This window comes from Camponotus floridanus, unplaced genomic scaffold, assembly GCF_003227725.1.
Source record: "Camponotus floridanus strain SB8 unplaced genomic scaffold, Cflo_v7.5 scaffold37, whole genome shotgun sequence".
Classification (NCBI taxonomy): Eukaryota; Metazoa; Arthropoda; class Insecta; order Hymenoptera; family Formicidae; genus Camponotus; species Camponotus floridanus.
Genome location: NW_020229514.1, coordinates 1,251,165 through 1,276,985, shown reverse-complemented (window position 1 = coordinate 1,276,985; position 25,821 = coordinate 1,251,165). Strand labels below are relative to the sequence as shown.

General features: G+C 35.1%; 3 protein-coding genes across 5 annotated transcripts in view; 2 read left to right on the top strand and 1 right to left on the bottom strand.

Annotated features, from left to right (window-relative positions):
- The first annotated feature begins 1,248 nt into the window (after positions 1-1,248).
- Positions 1,249-4,492, top strand: LOC105253222. Of its 2 annotated transcripts, XM_011261100.2 has the most exons (5): positions 1,249-1,317; positions 1,482-2,483; positions 2,785-3,681; positions 3,775-3,976; positions 4,069-4,492. In XM_011261100.2, exons 2-5 carry the CDS (start codon positions 1,584-1,586, stop codon positions 4,335-4,337), a joined length of 2,268 nt encoding a protein of 755 aa, XP_011259402.1. In that variant the 5' UTR covers positions 1,249-1,317; positions 1,482-1,583; the 3' UTR covers positions 4,338-4,492. The 2 variants fall into 2 exon arrangements, with proteins under 2 accessions (XP_011259402.1, XP_011259401.1); XM_011261099.2 differs by having other exon boundaries at positions 1,249-2,483.
- Positions 4,493-6,149: 1,657 nt separating this feature from the next.
- LOC105253223 (E3 ubiquitin-protein ligase MIB2) lies at positions 6,150-13,047 on the top strand. 2 transcript variants are annotated; one of them, XM_011261101.3, is made up of 12 exons: positions 6,150-6,485; positions 6,838-7,287; positions 7,365-7,480; positions 7,628-8,013; positions 8,252-8,464; positions 8,551-8,722; positions 8,872-9,133; positions 9,230-9,541; positions 9,646-10,009; positions 10,218-10,429; positions 10,634-10,881; positions 10,962-13,047. In XM_011261101.3, the coding sequence occupies exons 2-12, from the start codon at positions 6,857-6,859 to the stop codon at positions 11,273-11,275; spliced, it is 3,030 nt and encodes a 1,009-aa protein (XP_011259403.1). In that variant the 5' UTR covers positions 6,150-6,485; positions 6,838-6,856; the 3' UTR covers positions 11,276-13,047. The 2 variants fall into 2 exon arrangements, with proteins under 2 accessions (XP_011259403.1, XP_011259405.1); XM_011261103.3 differs by having other exon boundaries at positions 6,806-7,287.
- A 475-nt stretch (positions 13,048-13,522) lies between these two features.
- The window catches only part of LOC105253224 (midnolin-A), a 34,389-nt gene continuing 22,090 nt past the window's right edge, over positions 13,523-25,821 (bottom strand). The window contains exons 3-5 of the mRNA XM_011261104.3: positions 17,844-18,971; positions 17,160-17,493; positions 13,523-16,661 (exon numbers count right to left, since the gene is read on the bottom strand). Of these exons, the coding sequence (XP_011259406.2) occupies positions 16,378-16,661; positions 17,160-17,493; positions 17,844-18,971 (1,746 nt within the window). The 3' untranslated portion in view covers positions 13,523-16,377. The remainder of the gene's footprint in view (positions 16,662-17,159; positions 17,494-17,843; positions 18,972-25,821) is intronic.

The following is a 25,821-nucleotide window of genomic DNA, read 5'->3' as shown; positions in this document are numbered from 1 at the left end:
TGTATCGTGTAAGCAATATAGTTATATTTTTTATTTAAATGGTAGATATTCACTGTATATATGTATATATTATATTCTTTTTGAAGTCTCCTGCTATCGTATATATTTTCAGTTAATGTAACATATTTACAGTAAAAACAAAAAGCTTTTTCAATTTCTTGCAATTATATAAAGAAATAAATATATTGATTATGACTTATAAACCAAAATTAAGTTATCCCTGAGAATGGTTGAAAAAAGGTATTAATAGAAATATTTCTATTTCTCTATTATCTTTTAAAATTCTTCATTTAAATTGATATCTTAAAAATCAGCAAGGAAAAATCTATTATAATAAATTTAAATATACGATGCAGGCAATATTACAAATGGCTTTGAAACACTTGATTGATCCAATTAAAATATTTTTGTTCCAATCAGATTTAAACAATATTTAAATATTTACGGAAATAAGCGGAATGCATTTTCTAGGAACATTAAAGATATTTTGGAAACTTTCCAGAAAACGGAGGTAAACATAAGTCACACAGTTGGCTATCAATATGAAAAAGAAATTCATTGGTCCTTTCATTAACTGCTTATCACACTATGGGTTCAGCCTTAGGTCGGGTCTACAATAGGTAATTTAAGCCTTAAACCTTAAGAGATTGACCAATCACAGTTAAGTATGAAGAGAATACTCGGCTGTGATTGGTCAATTTCTTAAGGTGAGGGCTTAAATTACCTATTGTAAACCCGATCTTAAGCACATATTATATGTACACTGCGCGACAACGATTCGTTCCGTGGTCACTCTCTCGCGGGGCAAGGGGAGCGTAGAAGTGACCAATCAGCTGGCAGCGTGGCAATGGCTGATTGGTTAGAGGCTACGCTCCCCTTGCCTCGCAAGAGGAACCGCGGAACGAATCGTTGTCGCACAGTGTACATACATGAGTACTTTCCGATTCACGCATGAAGTGACAGAAAATGTATAATATGCGTGAAAATGTATAATATGTATGAAAATGTATATATGAACTATATATTTTCTGTCATTTCATGCGCATCATGCGTGAATCGGAAAGTACCCTATAAATTGCGGGCTCGGTTGTGATCAGAATTGACAAATCAGAATAGACGGTCGGCAAATTGCTTTGCTCTGATCGATCAATCGCAACCGAGTCTGCAACCTATAGTGTGATACAAGCTTTACGAATCTTCAAATATTACGCATGCGCCGCTATTTTTTTTCCACATGGTCGAAGCTGAAAATGTCGAAGCGTGTAGTGTCCGAGAGCCCAAAACCGTGGGGTATCCCCTGTAGTCGCGGAAAATTCGGTGATTCCTGTTTAGCTTAACATTACATTTGTGTATCAGAAATAATCTCACAAGCTACTCGTATCAACATCAATAAGTTTTGCAATTCAATAAACATTACAGATTGATGTGCGATTTATTGTATGACGTGAAATCATACCAATCTGTTTATCACTCGGTTGCAGGTTCCATCCCCTTTCCCCTCCTCCTTATAAGGGGATTTCACCGTGAAGAGTGCGGCGCGAAGCAACATAATAAGCTTTATGTGAATGAGTTACTATTTATAAATGGACAATCTAGTTGAACCCACGCCACCGAAGAAGAGATGCGTTGTAGAAAACGAGAATAAAATGCAATTGATAGAATGTGTACGAGAATTTCGGCTGTCGCAACAATTTCCCAGCACGTTGAAACAAGCAGTGAAGCAGGATATCGTAAATTCCATAGAATCTCCGTCGTCTATGCTAACGATGCCCAAAAAAATAACATTGTTATCCAGCGTCGAATCGAATCGTAAAATCTCTATAAATAAACTACAGAAATTAAGAATTTTATCTCCAAAAGGAAAGGATTTGGGAGAATTTAATGTAGAGTTACGGAATGATAATTTGTTAAAAGGAAAAACGATTATGATAACAAAATCGAATACTCTCAGGCCTGTGAAAAAACCAGTAACAGTGACTCTGTCTTCGGTTTCGGAGAAGCTATTTCCACGAATACTTAAACAAGGCACTGTAAGGATATCAAAAAATAATTTGATGAATATTAAATCTTATAGCAAGAATGAGTCTGAAACAAATAAAAGTAATGTGTTGGAACATTGTACAACATTGTCAAAAAATAAAATGATTGGGAATCAAGATATCAAGACCGAAGGTAAAGAGGCACAAGTCTTTAATGATATTGTTGATATTCCGGTTTCTATGAGTGAGACAAATTCTAAGCAAGACTTATATCAAATTATTGATATCAATAATCAAAAGTATATAGTATGTAATAAAATAAGCAGTAAAAATAGCCATGTAAAAATTCCAAAAATTAAAATAACAGAAGATAGTGAAGCTACTTCAGCTGTAAAAGTACTGCCGCATAAAGAAATTATTGAATCATCATTTTCTACAGTAAATTTGAAGCATGCGATAAATTCTGATAGCAATAATATACATAGGTCTGAAGAGTGTTCAAAAGTAAGTAAGAGAAAATATATTACTAGTGTAAAAGATATAGAAAAATAGTTAAAAAGAATTTTTAAAAAGAAGTAAGTTTTGATTAAAGATATTAGTTTATTAGCAATTTAATTAAAAATTTAATTGAAAGTTTAGATAGTAAAAGTAATATTGATAATCTTAAAGTGATTTGAGTAAATAGTAAATAAATTACTTCAAGTTAATTCTAATATAGTTTTCTTAAATAATCAAGTATATGAAATGTACAAAAAAATATGATAGTTATATACTTATTAATGAAACTTTTTTTACTCCAAATCAGAATACAGTTTTGACACAAGAGCATGATACTGTATCATCAGCAAGTGAGAAAGACATAATTCATCATGGCAAAATTTTATGTGATATCAAATGTGAAAATATACAAAATAAATATGATCTGAAGAAAGGCTCTGGAAATAATTGTTCTACTGTTAAGGTTGATGATCCTATGCAATGTATTCCAGAATTACAACAAATCACAAGCACTACTGACACAATCATGCAATTGAATGTAGAAAATCAAGATCATGTCAACGATTCAGTTCAGTCAGGCTTATCAGATCAATGGGATATTATCAAAAAAGCAATGGATAGTGTGAGGGATAACAAGTTGCGTGCACTAGCATTGAAGGCTCTAGCAGATTGTGGAATTGGAATCGAGAGACATGTTCCAATACGTTTACCAGAAGAACACAAAGCTGTACATGACACACAAGTACAGACTATGGTATTTGGTTTATTGGATCCTAAATCTTTTATATTCATAAATAAGGACTTGGATAACATTCAAAGAGTAAATCAAATTACTCTTTGTGATATGCCTAATCAAGATCAATCAGTAACAAATGGTTTATATTTTAATGATTCCGTATTTAAAGCTCCTGTTACAACTGAACAAGAAAGCGATTTCGATTTAGACAATTTTATTAAACAAATTGTTGAAGAAAATTCAGATACTGTGAAAATGAAGGAAACTTTATCAATGACAAAAATAAGATGTAAAAATCTTATAAAGCATTTGGAAAGAGACTTTGAATCGGTTAAATGTTATGATCAAAATGGCATGTTAAATATACATAATGCTGTTATAAGCAATAATATCCATTTTGTTCAGAGACAATTAATGGTACTTCAGCAATGTAAAGAAAGTGTTGATATATTGACTGAGAATGGAATGGTAAGTTTATTTTTTTAAAATCTAATTTCTTAAATTTAATTTGATTTAGTTTTTTAAAAGACACTTTGTATAATTTTTTCATGCATTTTGCAGACGAGTTTAGAGTTAGCAATCAAATATGATGCACATGACGAAATCGTAAAACTTTTACTGAAGGCTGGAGCACAACCGGTGATTCCAAAATATATACACGAATCAGCACTGATCATAGCCAGTAAACAATCCTCATCCTTATTATCAATGCTTATTGAGCACGTTTCGGATTCAAAATTACTCGATCAAATAGATTCAGAAGGTGAATTGTATTATTGTTATGCAAGAAATATTTGTAAAATCGATATTACAGTATAATCAAATTTAATCATAAACCTATTTTTGTTTTTCAAGGTTTCGCGGCGTTACATTATTGTTGCATACGCAATAATTTGGAAGGTGTGAAAGCACTTTTATCAGCTGGTGCTACTACAGATTTGAAAGATATGAGATCAGGACGGACACCTCTGTTTCATGCACTAGACAATAATCATACAACATTGGTACAGACACTAGTAAAAGCCGGTGCTGTTGCGAACATCATGAATTACGCGGGACAAACACCTCTACCCGTAGTGGCAGGAAAATTTATTTTTCAGAATATTAGAAAAGAAACAACGTAATCACTCTTGTTTATAATAAAAGAAAAATGGATTTGGAATTACAATATACAATATCAAGGTAAAATTTTTATTTATTTTTCAAATCATTGTTTAACTCATCATTGTTTAACTCATCATTGTAACTAATTTCTGCAAATTATTTATTTGTTGGAATTCTAATTTTAATTCACAGACTAGTCAAAATGATTACTTATTGATTTAGATATCAAAATTTTTTTTTAGTTTTACATATGTAACTTTTATTGTCATAAATAAAAAGTTATTTTAAAATTATTTAAAAGTTTTTTTTAATATTAGAAATTTAATTTAGAAATATTGAAATTAAAATAAGTTTTATATTTTAACAATCGCTGTGTTAAGCAGGAAGAGCTGCTTTGCAACTGTTGTAAAATTCATGAATCCGATTGGTGTATGCTCTTGGATTCAGCCAAAATTAAGAATACTACTCAGGCTTACGAATTTTACAACAGTTGCAAAGCAACTTTTTCTGTTGAATGCAGCCAATGCTATAATAGCAGAATTTCTGTATAGTAAAATATTTATTTGTAACTTATGTTTTACGTGTGTATATATATAATTATAAATGTATATTAATGTATAAATACTAAATTAATGTATAAATACTAAATTGTTAATTCTTGATATATTATTCTTATTAATATTTTTCTGTTTTCTTATTTTCACTAATAATTAAAATTTAACATACATTGTGTCATACAAGACGATATGTATCTCTTATATGTATAATTTATAAATTGGCTTAACATTTTTTATACTTGTACATGAAATATCAATCTACATTTGAAATTGCATCTTTATTAGCAAAATTATATACTCTTATATATATAAACATATTTTTATATGTTATAAACATTTTCATATGTATAAATATAAAATATATGTATAAACATATATTTCATAAAATATTACATCCTAAAATATAGGAAAAATAATGCTTTTCATAGTATGTAAATCAATATTTATATTCACTCAAAATATTTCAGGATAGTGACATTTAAGTAATTTAAGACTTATATATATTTGTATAAAAAATATGAAAATGTGAAAATATGAAAATATGAAAATAATAAAATTACAAAAATAATATGTAAAAACGTATATATATAAAAACGTATATTTATAGTATTATATTTAGTATTTATATTTCCACTTTAAGTAATATAATTAAATAATTTTAATACAAAACTTCTCTATTCTCTAAATCCCTTCTACTTTTATATTTTTTTATAATAAAAAATATGCCTATTAATTGCAACAACATATAAAATAACTTTTATCAAATACATTTTCGTTGATTTACAAGTTCTTGAAATTTGAGACAATTTTTCCTATCGAATTCTGTTAAAGTCAAATCTGTTTTTAATTAATCAAAGAGTTTATCTATTCATTTCTCTGTAGTTTAATATTTTCATTTTGTAATTATTTATAATTAATTTGCTTTTCTCTTAAATAAATCGATTATCAATGGTATAGTTAATTTGTTTTTCTCTTAAATAAATCGATTATCAATGTTATAATTAATTTGCTTTTCTCTTAAATAAATAGATTATCAATAGACAGAACCGATTGATTGTCTGTTCTTGTCTGACTTTATTCATCTCTAGTTCGGATATGAACCATAAATATGGACACGAACCATGAACCATTACCGAGCGTAACGGACATAGTTCACGTCCACTTTTTCAGGCGGCGCATCAGGACAATGTGCCTGTTATAAAACGAGGTGGCCGCTCTCAGGTTTCTCTTTGGGGAAAGCAATAGGCGGAAGAGGGGGGTGGGGGGAAATATTTAATTAGTTTCCCGATGGTTTCCCGTGTGTCGGATCTGGCGGGCCGACGTACTCGGGCCGAAGGAAGCGCCATCATCAACAGGCCCAGTTATGAGTTATGAGGTTACTGTCGTCGGTATCACGGACGTAGAACTCGTTACGACCGTCACCGTCATCGCTTCCTCGGCGATGGAGCGTGCGTAATCACTCGGCAATGATGCTGCATAACGTTGGTTCTTCTCCACAACCGATTTTTAGCTACAGCAAGCATCTCGTGGATTATCGGTCGCGTCGTCGTCGCTGCACCGCGTATGATTCATAGGGCTCGTATATAGACCCCATCTCGAGACTGTCCTCAGGTATGCGAACGCATCTTCAGAATTTCCTCCTGTTCTCTCTTCAGAAACGCGCTCCGAAATTAAGCGAGTTTGATCATTCGTGGGATAAAATTGAAACTGATCAAATTATACCATCCTAACGTTTTGCATCATTTTACATTATTTCCTACAATTGATGATCATATTATATATTTAACACAATAATATTTTAAGTTCAAATATGTTCAATACATTTCAAGATCAAGACCTGATGTCATTTTTTGATAATTATTATGATTATTATTATGCATACAAACTATGTGATATGAATTATATATATATTACAATATATTATGTTACAGTGTAATGCTCAATGTGAAATATTCTTTTAAAGAATTAAGAGCCAAACGGAGATGTTGGAAGTTGGCTTGCGAGTTGTTCGTGGTCAGGATTGGAAATGGGACGATCAGGATGGCGGCGAGGGTCATGCTGGAACAGTAGTGGAAATCGGGAAGCCACCTTCTACAGGGAACTCGGCTTCCAGTCCGAATCCCGCCGATCGGACGCCAGACAAAACGGTTATCGTTCAGTGGGACCACGGCGCTAGGAGTAATTACAGGATCGGTTACCAGAATGCTTTTGATCTGTTGATGTTTGATAATGCAGCCGCTGGCGTTAAGCACTCCAACATTATCTGTGACGGTTGTAAGAGACACGGGATAATTGGCATGAGATGGAAATGTTCTCAGTGCTTTGACTATGATCTCTGCACACAGTGCTACATGGCCGATGTACATGAGCTGACTCATACATTTCAAAGATTTCAAACAGCTAATTCTATAGGGTCAGTATTTGCTATTTTATCACTGTTATTAACTCTGATATAAAATTATTATTATATTTCTCAATTAAATGTTATAGAGTTCAACTAGGACCGAGAGAAGGATGCACCAAAATACCCTTGAAAGGAATCTTTATAGGAGCAAAAGTCATTCGCGGACCAGATTGGGAATGGGGAGATCAGGATGGTGGCCGTGGTATTATATTTATTAATATTTCATTTAAATATAAATCTCAGTTTGAGTTATAATTATGTAATAAATTATATATATTATTTAGAATTATGTAATAATTATTAATTAAGTATTATAAATCTCTCATCTTTCTCTCTGACTATGTTTTAGGAAAGACTGGCAGAGTCATGGATATACGTGGTTGGGACAATGAGAGCAGTCGTTCTGTCGCAACTGTCACATGGTCCACAAGTAGCACGAACGTATATCGATTAGGTTACAAAGGTTGCGTAGATTTGTGTTATGTGGAGGAAGCTAATGCTGGTACCTATTACAAGGAGCACCTTCCGTTACTCGGCCAACCGGTCTTGACCATACCAGACAACGGAAATAGCTCGACACCGACAAAAAGTAGTGTCTCCAGCACCTCTAGTCCACACCATCTGACATTTAATGTTGGTGACAAAGTGAAAGTACTAATTGAGGTCGATATATTAAAAGAAATGCAAGATGGTCATGGTGGTTGGAATCCACGTATGGCCGAATACATAGGAAAGGTATTCACTGCAAAAATAAAATGTCATCTCATCTACAAGTACCATAAATATTAATTAAAATAAATTGAAGTTTAACTGATTCTCTGAAAATCTCTTTAGAGATTTATTTCTAAGAAATGAAGCAGAAAAAAGAGTTAAGCAATTTTAATTAATATTTATCAGAACTGTAATATGTTATATATTTACAGTTGAAACTATATATAAAAAATGCATTAAGTTAATTTTCTAAAATTTCTAGATTGGCACAGTACACCGAATTACAGACAAGGGAGATATTCGCGTGCAATACGAAGGCTGCAATAATAGATGGACTTTCCATCCAGGCGCTTTGACGAAAGTCACCGCAAAGGGCGCGTTCTCCCTCGGTGACATAGTCCGTGTAAAGAGCGATTTAGCCGCTGTCAAACAGTATCAAGTTGGTCACGGCGAATGGACAGATATCATGAAAAATGTTAGTTGGCAATCTATACAGATATCTATACACATATCGTTTCTCTTTTGTATTTATGATTTACATATCGAATTTATATTTGGCAGGCTCTAGGAAAGACCGGAAAGATAATCAAAATTTATCCTGACGGTGATTTGCGTGTAGCACTAGATGGTCCTACATGGACATTTAATCCACTAAGTGTCGTTCCTGTATCTTCTGGCACGAATCCTACGGCTGCTGTACATGATAATGCGAATAGATTTAAAGATCGTTCAGGTATTTCTATTTTCTAATGTTAAAAAAAAAAACGATTTGAAAAAAAATTTTATTTAAACGACTTAATCGAAATAAAAAATATCATAGTTTCATCATTGGATCGATTTTGTTTTTAATGGTGTAGATATAATTATTTTAACTTCTTCCAGTCGAAGGTACTGATAGCGAAGTGGAGAAACTGTTGAGAGACGCGGCTAGGGGCGAAGCCGGTGTGGTCGCGGTGCGAGAATTTCTCAAAAAATATCCTGGCAAGGTGGATGCGCGCGCTCCTGGCGGCGGCAGAAAAACGTGTCTACAAGTGGCTTCACATCAGGGCCAACGTGAGCTTTGTAATCTTCTTCTAGACGCCGGCGCCTCTCTACGAGCGGTTGACGAGGACGGTGATACGCCCTTGCATTACGCAGCATTTGGGTAATCATTATCTTTATGTTTGAGAAATCATTATCTTTAGTTTCCTGTGATATTAACTGTAGCAACGTGTTATCTTTTATTTTTTCTATTGAACAGTAATCAACCAGAGATAATGGAACTGCTACTATCACGAGGTGCGGCTATCAACGCCGTCAACAATGGTAGATGTAGCGCACTACATGTGGCGGTTAACAAACAACACGCACAATGCGTGAGAGTGCTTTTGCGTCATCATTGCGACGTCAATCTGCAAGACTCGTATGGTGACACAGCATTGCACGATGCAATTGGAAAGGACGCGTTAGACGTGATCGACGCATTATGCGCTTGTGAAAGAGTAGACTTTACGCTTCGGAACAAACGAGGCTTCAATGTTTTGCATCATGCTGCGTTAAAAGGCAACGCTCAGTACGTATATGAAGCAAATAGTACTACAACGAGGGAATTGAATTATAATTTTAAATTTGTCTATAATTTATACTTGAATGATATAAACTCATTGATCTTCGCAGCGCAACGGAGAGGCTAGTCGCACGCGCACGTCATTTGATAGATACGAAAAAGGAGGATGGATTTGCAGCGTTGCATCTGGCAGCATTGAACGGACATAAAGAAGTTGCGGCCATCCTTCTTTCACAAAACGGTGGACGCGCCAAGGTCGATCTACGCAACAATCGACGACAAACTCCGTTACACTTGGCCACTTCGCAGGGACACTGGTCGATTGTCGAATTACTAGTTCACGCTGGTGCGGACATTGGTAGCACGGACGAGGATGGTGACACCGTGCTGCATATTGCGATAGCAAAAAGCCCGAATCAACAAACTGCCGTGCCTACGCCAGAGAGTAGCCGAGATTCGCCGCTTATATATGCGGTACGTGAAAATTTACGATTTGATTCTCGAATATTTATACGTTTATGCGAAAAGAAACGAGTGGAAATAATTACTCATGGAATAAATATTTATTTTTTATATGAAATTAATGTTCCCAACATTATTCTGTGCATAATCATAGTTTGAAAAGTATAAAGAAAGTATCGTCTTGTCACTTTTCTCTGACAAAATATTTTCCTTCAAACAGATCTGGCAGAATCTGGCGAGGCAAAGCACAAAGACTGAATTAGCACTAGCTTGTTTTCTCGTAAGTGTGGACAGAAGCTGCAAACTTCTTGAACAAGTTAGGAATAATAAAGACAAGACGCCGCTCGATCTTTTGGAGGGCGATCCACAAACCGCTCTGCTCGTCGATCTTTTACGATCCTACAAATACCAAAGTCACAGCACGCAATTAGAGTAAGACAAGATAAGATATATTAAAAGATATTTTAAATCCAATCTTCGAAATGTTATAAATATGTATGAAAAGCGCAATAACAAATTGATTTTATAACATTTTGAAAATTGGACTTACAATGTCCTTAAAATAATGAGATTAATCGATTATCAAATTATTCGATAATTTATTAGTAAATATAGAAAGAATAATCCGTTTTACAGAATAGAAAATAATCCACCAAGTAATTACGTAGAACCATCTACGGATCGGATAGATAATATGTCACAATCGGAAGGATTGCGTAGCGCGAGGAAAAGTATATCCGGTTCCGGTGACGCTGCGGAATGTCGAGATTGCTCAGGACTCGTAACGGGCACAAAGCAAGAGAATCGACTTGATCCTAGCAGTAGCGTCACGCTTGGTTGTGCACATTGCGGTCATACCGTCGTTAAAACGCAATCGATTCAAGGTATTCGATTTTATAAATTTTTCTAATCATCTCGAGGAAAGTTATACTTGTGTATTTTATATTATTTTTGCATTATTTAGATGGTCAGCTGGCAACAGGTGAGGTTTCAATAGCTAATTCGGAAGAAAAATCAAAAGATATGTCGTCCGAAGGAAAACGGAAGGAAGAGATCAACGACAGGGAAAAAGAAAAGGACAAAGACTTGGAGCGATTACGTTATCTCGAAACTAGAGTCGCGGATCTCGAGGAGGCGAACATGTGCAGCATTTGCATGGAACGTCGTCGTAATGTCGCTTTCCTTTGCGGTCACGGTGCCTGCGAACACTGTGCCGCCCCGCTAAAAACTTGTCACATGTGTCGCAAGACGATCACAAAAAAGATTAATCTGTATTAGATAGGTTCAATGAGACCAAACGTTTATGCCGATATAACAACATTGGTTTTTCAAGCGGTATACAATGTTCCAGGAGGAAGCATCGATACTTCAACTGGTAATAATAATTATCGTGAATAAGATGGTTGTGATAAACTATATATGTCTGGCTTTAAACAATTTAGCCGCTATGTAATTTGGAGGAGACATTTGAAAAAGAAGATATCGCAGGAATCTTTTTACTTACTGTGATCGATGCTATTACCTTCCAAGATATCATTCATTCAAGATATGCTTTTTAAGATATTGTATATATACATATTGTATATATACATATATATATATATACATTTGTCCAAATGATATAAAAAATGATGAATTCTGCCAATGTCTGTGGATGTGCGTAGAAAAACGTTTATCAGTTGACCATAGTGATACGTGCTGAAGCGTTTCATGTGCTGAAAAAAATTAAACTGCCAAAACATACATTTTTTTATTCCGTGACAATTCCGACATGTGAAAGAACGAGCTCCACTATATCGCACAAATATCACATCGAGAAAGGTTTACGCGCATCACGAGATCCGCGTTCGCTCGGACACGAGATAATTCAATTTTACATTACCTTTTTTTTGACTTTTTTTCAGAATTCATTGAGCAAATTAATATATACTGAAGATATCTCGTATCTTGGCAAACGAGTGCAATATACAATTGTACGCTCTCCTTCCTCTCGGCGTAATGCCTATGCTTTATCCCGTCCATTTTTTAATCCATGTTTAAAGAAAATGCAGATGATAAGCAGGAAAAAACGAGCTCTCGAATTTTACTTACGAAAGACATTGTCGTTTTTACGCGATAAAAATCATAGAAATTCGTAGAAATTCGTGTATGTATATATCGCCACATTATTGCGAAAGATACCGTTTTATAAAAGTATTCAAAGACTCTGGCAAGATTGTGCGAGCTTTTGCTGTTTCACGCGCAATAGAAGAGAAGAGAGAGAGGAGAAGACACACTTAGATATAATTTAATTCTAACATATAGTCGAAAAAATTCTTCATTATGATGAAAAGTTTTCGATGATCTAATGTAGAAATGTTAAAACTGTCTTGCAAACCTTCTTCCACTATATGACAATTATTGTTTAGAGCTGCGAATCTCTTTTGATATTCAAATGTGTCCTCCTCTCTTTCTCCCTTATCCGCATTTTGCGTATCGTTCGATAAATCTTTTTGCAGGATAAGTAAGACACGCTAAAAGGAAATACATGCCCAGCCAAATTTTTAGATAGAATAATTATATACTTATTTGTATAAAGTAATTCGTTTGTGATCCAGTGACAATGCATGGAACCAATTAATTTTAAGCGTGTTTCTCACTATGAATGCATGTCAAATGAAAGAAAAAAACAAGACGTAGTTTATAAAGTTGTCGAATTATCAGGGTACAACCTTATTAACACGAGGATTGATCTTTAAGAGATCTATTACGAAAAAATAAAACAATTTCGAGCGATTTTTTGTTTCTATCAGTATTAGACATCTTGCCTTTCTACACAACACAACGAAAAACTCGAACTCGAGATGCGCGCGTAGGGAATTCTATTTAATGCAAATAAAGATTTAACGATGTACCATGGTATATCGGAGCTGCGATAATCAATCAATTTTTTTTATATCGACTAACTTAAATATTAGTAATTTTTATATTAGAAACTAAAGAATCGAGAGGGATTCTTTTTACGAATGATCGTGCTGGGACGAGGACAGGGTAACGCATCGCGAATTTTACGTTCACGGCGAGAAACGTACGATTTGCAATAGTGTTGCAATCTGATTTCGTCAAGATGATATTAGTTTTTTTTTCTTTTTTCCCTCTTTTTTTATAATAATAGTTGTATTGTCATTTAGATACGTGCGACGTATATACTACACAAAAGATGTTATAGATGTTATATTACTATAGCATAACTTTTAAGCATCGATAGATTTCTACGCGATTGTAATTTACGACATAATTTAAATAAACAAAAAAATTTGCGGTAGATAAATTTGAATCTAATTCAATATTCCATCTGTGTTTCTTTAAACTTTACGTTTGGTTGAGTAACGTGAAGAGATGTCTATCTTCTTCACACGGTTAATCGTCGTATATTTACTGAAAATAGAAAATAACATATTAGAAGATGAATAAGGAAATGATAACAATAATGAATACTTGATGCATCATCTTGAATCAAGAATTGAAAATGAGTTTGTTGTCTCCTTAGCTTAGCAAGCAATCTTATTTATTTTGGTACTCGATAAAGATTCCGATAATCGTATATTACAATCTTGAGCCAGTTTTGCAAAAATCGTAATAGCGGTACTAACGATATATAATAATGTATAATAATGGTAATAATATTTTCTCTTTTTCTAAAGTAACTTAAACGCAATGTACTCTATTAGTAGTGACATCGTATTTTATCTGTAGTATCTAATTAAACAAAATCGTGACGGCATATAGTATACCATATAGTACGATCACGCAACTTTTCAGCTATAGAATTGTCTCTTATACACCTTTTCTTCTGTACTGTTTCTTCATTTATCTCTTCTCTTGAGAATAATATTATAGCGTAATCTTAACAAAGGACAATCAAGCATCAAGATATGATTCACAATAATGATTAAAAGGTACAGCATGTCCAAAAATGTGTACACTGTGAAAACTGATATGAATATCCTATTTTCAATTTCATCACGTTCTTAAACGCAATATTATGGTTCCTTTGTCCCTAGATTATTCTACGAATTACATACAACGCAAAAAAATAATGTTTCATTTTTCATTTTTTTTTTCCTTTTTAGTTTGCTTTTCTCTTTCGTTCCTTAATCGAGACATCGTTGTTTTTAAATCATAAATGGACAATATTGGCCGTCGAGATATCGCCCTTATGTATTAATGACAAAATAAATGCGATTAAGAATTGAAAAATACGTATCAATAACTCAAAACGAATTGCATAGATTTAGAATATTACATTGAATGGATAAATACTAACATATTGAAGAACGAACAACAAATGTAAGCACAATACAGAAGGTCTAGAACAAGACACTTCGCATCATATATATTTGCGATTATCATTTTCCATTATAATTTTCAATTAATGAAAGAAACAACAACATTTGAATGAAAAATATAGAATTTCCGTAATATCTATTTTTTATACTTAATCACTTTCGCTGCTCTTGCTCTCTTTCACATTTTTCATTTGTCAAAGCACGAGTAAAATATAATCGTGCGTATCACTAGTTTTTAGAATGATTAGAGAAGTTTCAATAATCAAATTGCGAATAGAGCATTTATAATTATAAATTGCCAAGCTTAGAAATTTTATATTAAACTTCAATATTGGTCAATTTAGTACACATGTTAGCTGAAATTAATAAAATAGACCGAAATTTGAGAATAGAATGAAATCTGCTTATATCACTAAACATTATATTCTCTCTAAACTTCAGCAATCCAGATTGTTATTTGATTTTTTAAGTTTAAGAATAGAGTAGATAATACGGAAATCCGACTGTACATATTATTTAACACAAAAAAGTCACTAAAAGACATAACATAAAAAATATTCCAACAAACATATCATCCGCGTATCCCTCTTGCAAAGTAAACAGTATGACATTGGAAAGTGCACTTGCTACTTACAAAAGATTGTAGTGATTTAGATCAATCGTATAGATCCGTAGGGGATCGTAAAGTACAAATTTGCACAAATTTCACGCGTGCGAATTTTTCTTTTTTCATTGCTTCATGCGACGAGAATTCTGCGTCAAAAACTCGGCAAGCTTTGTCATTACTTATCGAAACACGGTCTTGTTTCGTGATTCGTGCGTGATTAAAGTTCTACTCGTATCTATTCGTATAAGATTTCGATCAAAGTGCCCGATGATAGCGAGAGGATAATTATCGCGGAGTCTCGTAGTACCATATACAGAACAATAACGACACTGCTCTTTTTTTTCTTTCATTTCTGCATGAGATGTGTTTATCGGCGAGTTTTATAATCCTAACAGGAAGTTTCTTAATAGGATTCTTTATAGGAGCTTTTGCTCTCTTTCTCTCTCTCTCTTTCTCTCTTGTTCTCTCTCTATCTCTTAAAACGATTCATCGACTTCTCGCGCGATGTGTGTCGATGTATAGATACGTAAAACCGTCACACTGATTCATTCGCCGAGCGTAATTATTGTCAACTACGATCAAGTCCTGAGTCCGGCCAAACACTGCGACATTACCGTTTTATTAACGTTCGGAAATGACAGCCGTAAGATACCCAATATTCACGTTACACGTTAATAAGATAACGTGCGTTAATGATAATATATATATTATATATAATGAAATATACATAGCTTTATTATAGCAGTAACACTATATATCTTTCGTTATAATAGCTATAATGTCACGCACCATCATTTTTTATCAACGCATAAACATTCTAATTCAACGTGTCTACGACTTGGTTTCGTCGATGTGAAGATAATCATGCGGAGAAGGAAGATGAAAAAGGACAAGAGTCCTGTTTTTAAAATTAAATTTTCTAAAGAAAAAATAATAAGAAACAAAAAAATAAATCTTTATACCAATCCAATTAATTTGGAGTTCTATAAATTTAGAGAAGCAAAATCATAAATTAGACTTTTTATCTTCTGATCCGTCAATCAAGTCTCGTTAATAACGATTTTTTATTTGCGCACGATAACGCAAATCGTAGAAAGTGAGACAATTGCATCATACTCGAGAGAAACTCGATATGAATTTCGGTGGCAATGATCTAACTTATACAACGAGGATGAAAACAGGGTATCAAATTAACGTTAAAACGTTGCAGCGTTTGGTTACGTATCGAAAAGAATGAGAGTTGTAGACGAAATGAATGCAACTACCTGTGGTAGGACACGTTTATTAACCCTGCATCATGTTTTTTTTTTGTTTTTCTTGGAATAAATCAGTGCGATCAGGTAAGAACGGATAAAAGAGAGACAATTATACTCTCTATGTATTACGATATAGAGGCTACTATTACTGTGTGCCGTGAATTGACTCGTTAGTGACTCGGTAGTATTTTAAGCTACGACCGGTTCGGGACTGCACGGTTGAAGCTCCGGCTCGTTCTGCGGTTCCGCGCTGTTGGTGCTCGTGGTAGTAGTAGTGGTGGTGGTACCCGAGGCCGCCGTCGACGTGTTCGGCTCGTGATTCGGATCGGCGGGAGTCATCGCGGCCCATTGCGTGGTATATGGTGCCGCGCGCGCCTGTCGCCTCGCTTTCCTCTTGGCGCGACGTTGCTCCATGACTAAGCGCAGCCGACGCATCTTGCCCTTTGTCGCTTCGTTCTCCTTCGATAATTCCTCTGCATTCCAACAAATATTACGTGGTATTTAATCGGTATTAATAGTATTAATAGAGATCTCAGTGAAGCATCAAGATCTCGAGATGGGCATAGTTTTTATAAAAATATATAAAGATGGATGATATTATTATAAATATTATTATTCTATTTTCTGATACTATGATTATGTTATAACATTATGTCGTAACATTATAAATAATTTAGCTATTTAAAAAAAAAAATATATATATATATATATATTAAATAAATTATTATTACTAATATATATATATATATATATATATATATATATATATATATATATTAGTAATAATAATTTATTTAATATATTATAATTGATATTAATATTTAGAACATATGCATATATTATATTATTAATTTGAATTTAAATTTAAATCTTTTCTTAAAAAAATATAATCTTAAAAAGATTATATTAAACAATTTTAAAAAATTACTTTAACATTTAAAATATTATTCAACACATTTATAAATACATACCGTTAGAGTATCCTGGTGTGGAATCATGACACCCAACCGACGTATTCGCTCCACTCGCAGTGGTTGTGCTGGTAGAAGATGTGGACATCGAGGACTGTTGACGAGCGTGCGAATGCCTATGATGATGATGCCTGTAGTGGCCTGCGGATGCAGCCGGCGTCGCACAGAGCAAATCATTTAAAATGTGAATGATAGTACTGATGTCCCGCTTCGGTCTACCGTGTCTGTCCTGAAGGGCTGGGTTCAAAGTGCCGCTGAACGTGCCGGAGTAGACACCCTTACCGTGATGATGCATACTCTCTATTATCGCACCTTGCCTACGTCTCGCGTTCTCCTAATTTTGTAAAATATTTCATAAAAATTTTGTTACATTCGTGTACCGTTAACATTAACGATAACGATAAAGTAACTGAATGTACGCCATAAATATGATAATTTTAAGGACCTGAGAGCATAAGCAAAAATATTCGTCAAGAAATAAATCCAATATCAATTTCGTCTCATTAAAGACAAACAAAAATTTCGTCTCATTAAAGACAAACAGTTCAATTCATCAAGAGGCCGAATTCTCACATCTCTTAGGACCTTAATCGACGCGGCGTCAATCACGAATAATGATACACAGGGGGAACTGGCTTCGGTAACAATGTATACCTCTGCGAGGTCGACCCGCGAGGTGAGTACCTCAGAGGAGAGCTGCTTCAGTTTCTGCGTGAGGTTCCGGGAAGCCTCGGCGAGCGCGCGGGTGTCGAGAGTGGCAGGCTTGGGCGGCGACTGTTCCAACATCAACGACGAGGTGCAACTGGGACTCTGCGGATTCGATTCGTCGTGCTGACTCCTCGTGACGTCAATGCCACTGAAGGTAACGGATGACGATTGCTGACCGTGATGATGGTGGCCGTTACAGAGTTTTTTCCTGGGTAGCGTCGCATCGTAGGACATTGTCGGCTCCAAAGTATTCTGCTCCTGAATCGGGACAGAAGCCGTGGCGGAAGAAGAAGGGGAGGAGGAGGAAGAGGAGAGATTGGGCAAGGCGGCCTTGTTATTTCTCGAATGGTGATGATGGTGATGGTGATGGTGATGATGATGGTGACCATGATGGTGGCCATGATGATGCCCGTGATGATGATGATGGTGATGATAGAGCGGGCAGGGTTGGCAGGCGCTGGAGGAGCCACTGCTCATAGGCGGAACGCCGTGCGAATTGCTGCGCGAGGACTGCGACTGACTCGAATTGCTGGATGACGACGCTGACGCTGACGCTGACGCTGACGCTGAGTGTACCGGGCTGATTGGCGTCGCGGCGACGGACGAGAGTGACGTAACGCGACTGGAGCAAACCGGGCTAGTGGTAGTAGTGGTGATGCCAGCGGTGGACAGAGTATTGCTGTTGCTGCTATAACTGGCAGCAGCGTGTAGGGCGCTGGCAAGGCTGCTAATCAGATGCGACGTTCTACCACTTGGTCCACCACTGGCGTTTTGCGACTTGACAATGTTCCCCGGCGATCTAGCTGCCAGACATCTTCTGGCCTGTAACGAGGAGGAAACATGGCCGCTAGGTAAGCTGGATGCGTTGCTCGTGGCATTGCCACTGGCGGGCAAACTGTGGCTGCTGTTGCCCGAGGAGCCCGTCGTCTGATTGGCAGTCGGCGAAGCCGGGGTTACGGTGGACAGCTGCAGCTGTATCAGCATCATGTGATCGCCCAATCGCATTGTCAGGTTAAGTGGTGCTTTGCCGGACAAGAAGTCGTTCACCTGTGAGTCATTGAGACTCTCCAAGGCCTGCATTACACTCTGCTCCGGCCGTTGTGCCTGAAACAACGGGCGTGAAAAAAGAGACGATTATTCGGTGTCGTTATTTCAGGAGTGATGACAAACGAGTTCGTCGCTGTTGAGATTTTCTTTCATTAATATGAGATTGTTTTCCACGAAATAATATGCGATATAATTTGAGCAAAAAAATTAACTTATTAAGAAATGTATTCATCAAAATATATTATAATTATAATAGTTGCGTATGTCTTACGGTATAATATATTATATGGCAATGTATGCTATTGTAAGCAGGGAAAGAGGAATATACAAAATTTCGAATGTACTATGAGATAAAAGATGAGGCGCGAGAGAAAAAACGCGGCCGCGATGCGAGATAGAAGCGCGAGAAGACCTGCAGAGAAGAGGAAACCTCGCGGCACCGAGGCTCAAACCCTTGACGAGCACAGTTAGGCATCCCTCATGCACACCTAACGGACTTCCTTTCGCCGGACGCGGTCATCATTGGATTCGGTAATTCGATTCGCGAACTTTTTCTAAGGAAAGTTCCGATTTCGAAGCATATTATTCCTTCGACAACTAAAATTCCCAGTTTTGGGAAAATACGATTAGATAAAGCATATTATTCCTTCGACAATTAAAATTCAGTTTTGGGAAAGTACGATTAGATAAAGCATATCACTTCTTCGACAACTAAAATTCACAGTTTTGGGAAAATATGATTAGATAAAGTAAAGTGTCATACAAAGTGAAATATTGTACATTGTCCATTAAAAGTATAACTTCATTTTTTTTAATAAAATTATTTCAAAGATCTTTTTTTTTTCAACGTAAATCTTGTTAAAGATCTCTATATCTTATTAATTTTCTTATTAATATTAATATTAAAAGTATTAAGTTAATTTGAAGTCTATTTGTAATTAATTAAATGGAACATGACAAGTTGTTTTTTTTTCATCTATTTATCATTTTATAATCAATTAAGATTTTCGAAAATTTCACGACAAATTTATATTCATTTCTTAATCACTCTTCAAGTTTTAATCTTAAATCGATCTCTTAGAGATTAAATTCTAAAGTGCCTTTAAAAAATAAATTAATATTAAAAAGGCGTAAATCATTAAATATTTTTTCTAAGCAATAATCCTGGCAAGAAATCGGGTAGAACTTTCGGGATTATATCTGCCTTTCTTTACGCAATTGATCACGTGTAGACTTAATATGCAAAAAACACAATATGTAAAAAACATTGCTGGAAGAATGTGACCTTCACGCATGCCTGCATATCACGTTCTTCGTAATTTGCAGTTTTAAGAGAGCGATCAAATATATTTCGCATTCTCGAGAATCTAGAAATAATTATAAATTATCATTCTCGCGATTATCTTGAGAGAAAGAGAGAGAGAGACATACTAATATCAATCAAAGTTTTCGTATCAATATTCATAGGTCATCGATACATAATCATGTGCGGAAGAGAATCACAAAATTGTAAGATTTTACACACAAAATTTACATAGTCGTGATGACAGTCTAAATTATTAATCGTCAACGTTAAATATAAGAAATCACAATCGTCTTGGTGTGGCTTCCGAGGTCAAATCTCGCTACATGTGTCGCATTAAATCTTGTTCGTTCTAAGGGATAAGATAGCGGTATATCAGTCGGACTGCAGGGTGCCTTGAAAAAAAAATGATGATAGCATGCGTTTACGCACTTTGTCGCTTTGTTACGTACAAGGTGTTACGTACAAAGTGTTTAACGAACCGACACGTGTAGATACCTTTGTTCTATATCGAGTCCTTCGTCTCTCTCTTGAAATTTATTTAAATATTAATGATTTTATTTCTGAAGATTATCATATGCATAAAGATAAATAATACTTCTTGTATCAATATTCATATGTCATGTCACGATGTATAATTATGTGTGAAAGAGAAGAGTCATCATAGAGTCTCTTTATAAGAAAATATTATATTAAAAATTATTAAATTTTTATTACATCAATAGAATTAAATATTAATAAGTGTGAATAAAGATGCATAAACATGTATTTTTATATTACACGCGAACTCTCTCGATAAAAATACCTCTTATTTAAATAAATTACAGAATTAAAGGAATAATTTTGCCGAAATATCGATAGATTAATCGGCCATTATCTCTCTTTTTTCATTTTTTAAAATTTCTTCGACATTACATATATGTTATGCATGACATTACATATATCATATGTATACTTAAATAGACTTTAAATTAAAACTCCGTTCTTTGTCGCGAAATCGGAGCGAGTTGACAAACTCGATCTTGTCGGTGAAATGCTCTTGCAAACGAATCGGGTTCACTTCTGGGATATCAAATCATCTGCTTCTTCCGCGATAAACTTCCTCGCAACGATCGCTCGGATGAGACTCGTAAGTCGCGACAGTTTAAGAAGATTCTCTCTCTTTAAGACTCTCTCTTTAAGAAAGAAAATAATTTTTCAAGATTGAAATTTTCTCATTTGTACATCAGATAATTTCTCCGAATTTTCGCAAAAAGTGTGTTACTACATCATTGTTATTCTTAGCTGCACTCGAAGAAATTTCTACGTGTCCCATTGTTGAGGACTTTTTGAAAGTTGATACTATAACTACTAAATGAGTGAAAGCGATAATAAAAGCGATACACGCGGGTCAAATAGATTAAACACTGACGCGGTTGGTCGCGTAATTGACGATGAACTTGTTGACTTTTCGTTATCGGAATTAAAACCACTATAAAAAGAGAAGAGAGAGTAAGGATACAAATCTATATAAAAATAAAACCTCGACATACAGCAGTTCTATCGTGCTCGATATTCAAGTGTTATCGTTGATTCTAATTTAAATTTTTTTCTTTATAACCTGATATAAAAATATTAAACTGAAATGGCTGTATTTTATATCGAATACTTTACACAATTTTTTCTTCTCGCGAAAATAACTTTCATTTGTTTCCCTTTTAATATTTTTAGATGGCAATTCGATTCAATTTCCTGTCCATTTGCACGTCTCTTTTAATTTATTCATCGCTTCACTTGAAATTCTAAATGTGAAGAAAAACTCTGATAGATTATTTAAACACCTGACTTGGAGAATAAAATGATAATCTGTCGAATTCTTTGATCCAACGGTGAAATAATGATCAATAACCGTGCATTTCCGACGGAAATAGCCGACACACCAACTGGCTCGCCATCGTCATCTTCGACCGCGAAATCAATTTACCGTAAAGTGGGTGTGTATGCCTTAACGCGATAATCTCGATTGCCGTTCGGTTGAATCAAAACACCGGAAATCTAGAAACTGGATAGAGTAGCTAATCGAGAAACACGACAACGATGATGATCATCAGCGAAGCGTTCTCAGTTAATAAAAAGAATAATATCCGTTCAAGACATATTGTCTTTAAGCTTCCAAATTCAAACGTCAAAAGATATCGACCAATGGATGTGATAGAAGTGCTTCGAAATGGACGCTTGAGTGAAAGTTTTTTGAGCAAGATTCAATTTCGAATCTATCTTATCTTAGGAAATATATAAAACTTGCATTAACCCAATTATAAAATTCGATTCAACCAAATGCTATGAACTCTATTAATGGATTTATGTTTAACGCTCGCACAAAGTAGTCTGTAAAATAAAATAGCGTTTAAATGTGTAGCTTTCTCGGCTTTTTATAACCGCTGTCACAATTATTTACTCATATAGAAAAGCGTACTAAAATGTCAAGGATAACACATGAGTGTATAATAAAACATATAACAAATATAGTATACGCGCGTTTAAAATTACATAATGATATGCATGATAAAGAATGTGAAAAATTATATCCTTTAATTATGAATTCGGGATTCGAATTTTTGCCTAGAATAATATTATGGATATTTCGTATCTATTTTCAAAATATTGAGAATTTAATGAAAATTGTACAGAACGTCCTTACATGTGTTTAGAATCTTCAGTACAATTTTTAAATCGATTCACAAGTTATAAGGATTTTAATTTGCACCGAATTAACATGTGTTCTTATAGGAAACGTATAACCATGTCGATTCAAATGACAAAAACACATGGAAATAATATTCAGAATCTGTTTAAAATTTGCAAAAGTGTAGTTTAGATACAGAGGAAATATTTGATCAAATAATATTATACAAGTACTAACTGATTAAAAAGATATTAAATATAATTCAATGAAGTTAGCCATGTATTTGTCACAAGGCGAAATTCTCTGCCAAAACTTAATCATTTCGATTAACAAAATTCGGAATATTTCAATAAAAACGCAATAAATATGAAAAAATACATCTCTGCAATTTCTCATACTCAAAATACACCAAAAGTGGATATATTCGTCAATATTGATTTTCAGCTACTTTTTGCTGGGATTGTACATACAAAACATCCTTAAGACAATTCGAATAATAACACGATTAAATCCCCCATTTGGCAACTTGACAAATTACTCGAGGATATTATGTGAGCGTCACGCGTACAAAAATCGCGAGACTGGAAGCGTTGAAATTAATCGAGTCCTGTCGAAGATGGGATCTGCCATTTTGCCAACGTCTAACGATTTCGCGAGTCGGCGAGAGCGGCGCCGAACAAAGTCCGAAAAGCCGAACAACCGCCGGACTGTTCTCTCTCTCTCTCTCTCTCTCTCTCTCTCTCTTTTTCTTTCTCTCGATTCGGATCTCGAGCGAGCGGATGAGGAAAAAAGGAACGCGCCGAGATAAAAGTGCGTTGCGAAACGTTGCTCTTCGATCGCGAGGCGCTCGCTTCTCTCGCAGCCGAATCGGGCTGTGTGATGTGAATCCGTAGAGGCTCGTAGAGGCGTCTCGCCTCGTCCTTCCTCCTCCTGCCTCCCGTAAAGCCACCCACGAGCGATATTCATAGGGTGTGTCGAGGCAGTAGCGTGTAAATCCTAAAACGCTTACGAAAAATCCTCCAATTTTTTTGACAATTTTAATGGCTCCAAATTTTGATCTTGTCAACAAAACATAATCAATAAATTACACGATAAAATATATTCCAGTACGAACTGTCAAATTTAACGAAATTACAATGACATTTCAATCTTGAAAGAAAACAATTATTCAGATAATTTCATAATAATTTCAAAATATTTCAGGTAAACAGTATCGAATCATATGCGTGTTTTGATGCAGAATCTACTTTAATAAAGACATCACTGTAGTAATTATAATAATCATAAAACGATCTTTTTTTCCACGACACCCTGTATGTCGTGTACCGATCACGGTTTGAGATTCGGAGAGGGGGCAAAGGCGTACAAGAAAGAGAGAGAGAGAAGGAGAGAGGGAGACGCGCGCACCCGGCTCGATCGTACACATGTATTGACACACACACACACACACACACACACACATGCACGGGACAAGCCTTTAAAATTGACTGCGGGTGACCGAGAGAGCCGAGCGAGAGGGCCGGTCCCCCTTGACAGCCATGCGAACAAGTCTCGGTCGCGGATAAGGACCGCGTGCGCGCGCGCGCGCGGGCGCTGTTGCTAGCGGCTCGAGCCCGGACCGACCGCCGCAGAGTCAATTTCCAGACCTCGGGGGAAAGGGAGAAAGACCCCGTGTGTCCCTCCCTCGTAATGCCTTCGACCCCTTTAACCCTTCGACGCTGGAAACCGGGAGTTCATTCACGAAGCGGGCGCGATCCTTGAGCGAAACTGGCGTCTCCTCTCCTGGAAAATCTCCCAGATTATCGAGTTTTAGCTTTGGCCTCGATAGCTCCGATCACCGAATTCATCTTTTATTCTTTCATCAAAATATACTCCTGGACAAAATTAACGCATATTTTTTTTCCCCTTTTCTTTTAAATTTTTCGTTAAAATTTAAATATCAGCTTTTAAAGGAAAAGTGAAAAAAAATTATGCGTTAATTTTGTCCAGAAGTATATATTAAAAATACAACCTTGTCTACTGAAGGAAAAGTAATCTTGATATAATATTTATATAATATAATAAATTAAATTATTTATATTGTTTTATCAATCAATATATATCGTGCGATGTACATTTCTCTTTTTTTTAGACCTCTTTTAAGCGAATGCGAAAAACATCCTCGTTAAATTTGCGCCTAGTCTATCCACTTTGCCGGCTTGTCTTTGCAATATCCTTCGCAGTCGTGTAATTGTTGAGCGGAAATGCACAACGAGGAGGGAGGAGAGTCGTTTCCGCAACGTTACTACAACTCGTTTCCTAAAAGCTGGTGTTCCGCGTGCGGAACAACACCTGTACGTTGTATCGCGACTGGTTAGGGTCGGGTTAGATTACGTTATGTTACGTTACTTCGGCCAGACTTTACGAAACGTTACGTCGCCTAAAGTCATATGGCCGCCTGGACGTCATATGTTTATACGTTCCGATTTCTGTAACAGATCGTTGCGCGACCAGATGTTGCCTATATGTCGCAAACGACTCTTAAAAATTGAAATTTGTACCGCACGCTTTGCCGAATTAAAATATTCATGTATTATATTATTGTAAAATTCTAATTATATGTATAACATTTTTTAAATCTTAATAAAACAATTGTATTTTTTTCTCTACAAGTTGATTACATGTTAAATTGTCCATAAAATTAGCAAAAATAAAATACAATAATCACGAAATTAATTTTTAAAAATTTCATTAAAGTTCTTGATAAAACAAAAAGAAAAAAAAGAGGAGAGAATAATAAAAAAAATATATAAAAAAATATGTAATTCGTAAATAATATACAAGCTTTCAAAAGAATTTTTGTGAAACTTTAATTCATTTCGCGAGTCTTTTTATTTTCATCGATTTATTTTCGGAATACAGATTTATCCCACAAATGTACAAAGGGTTAAGGGGCTTAA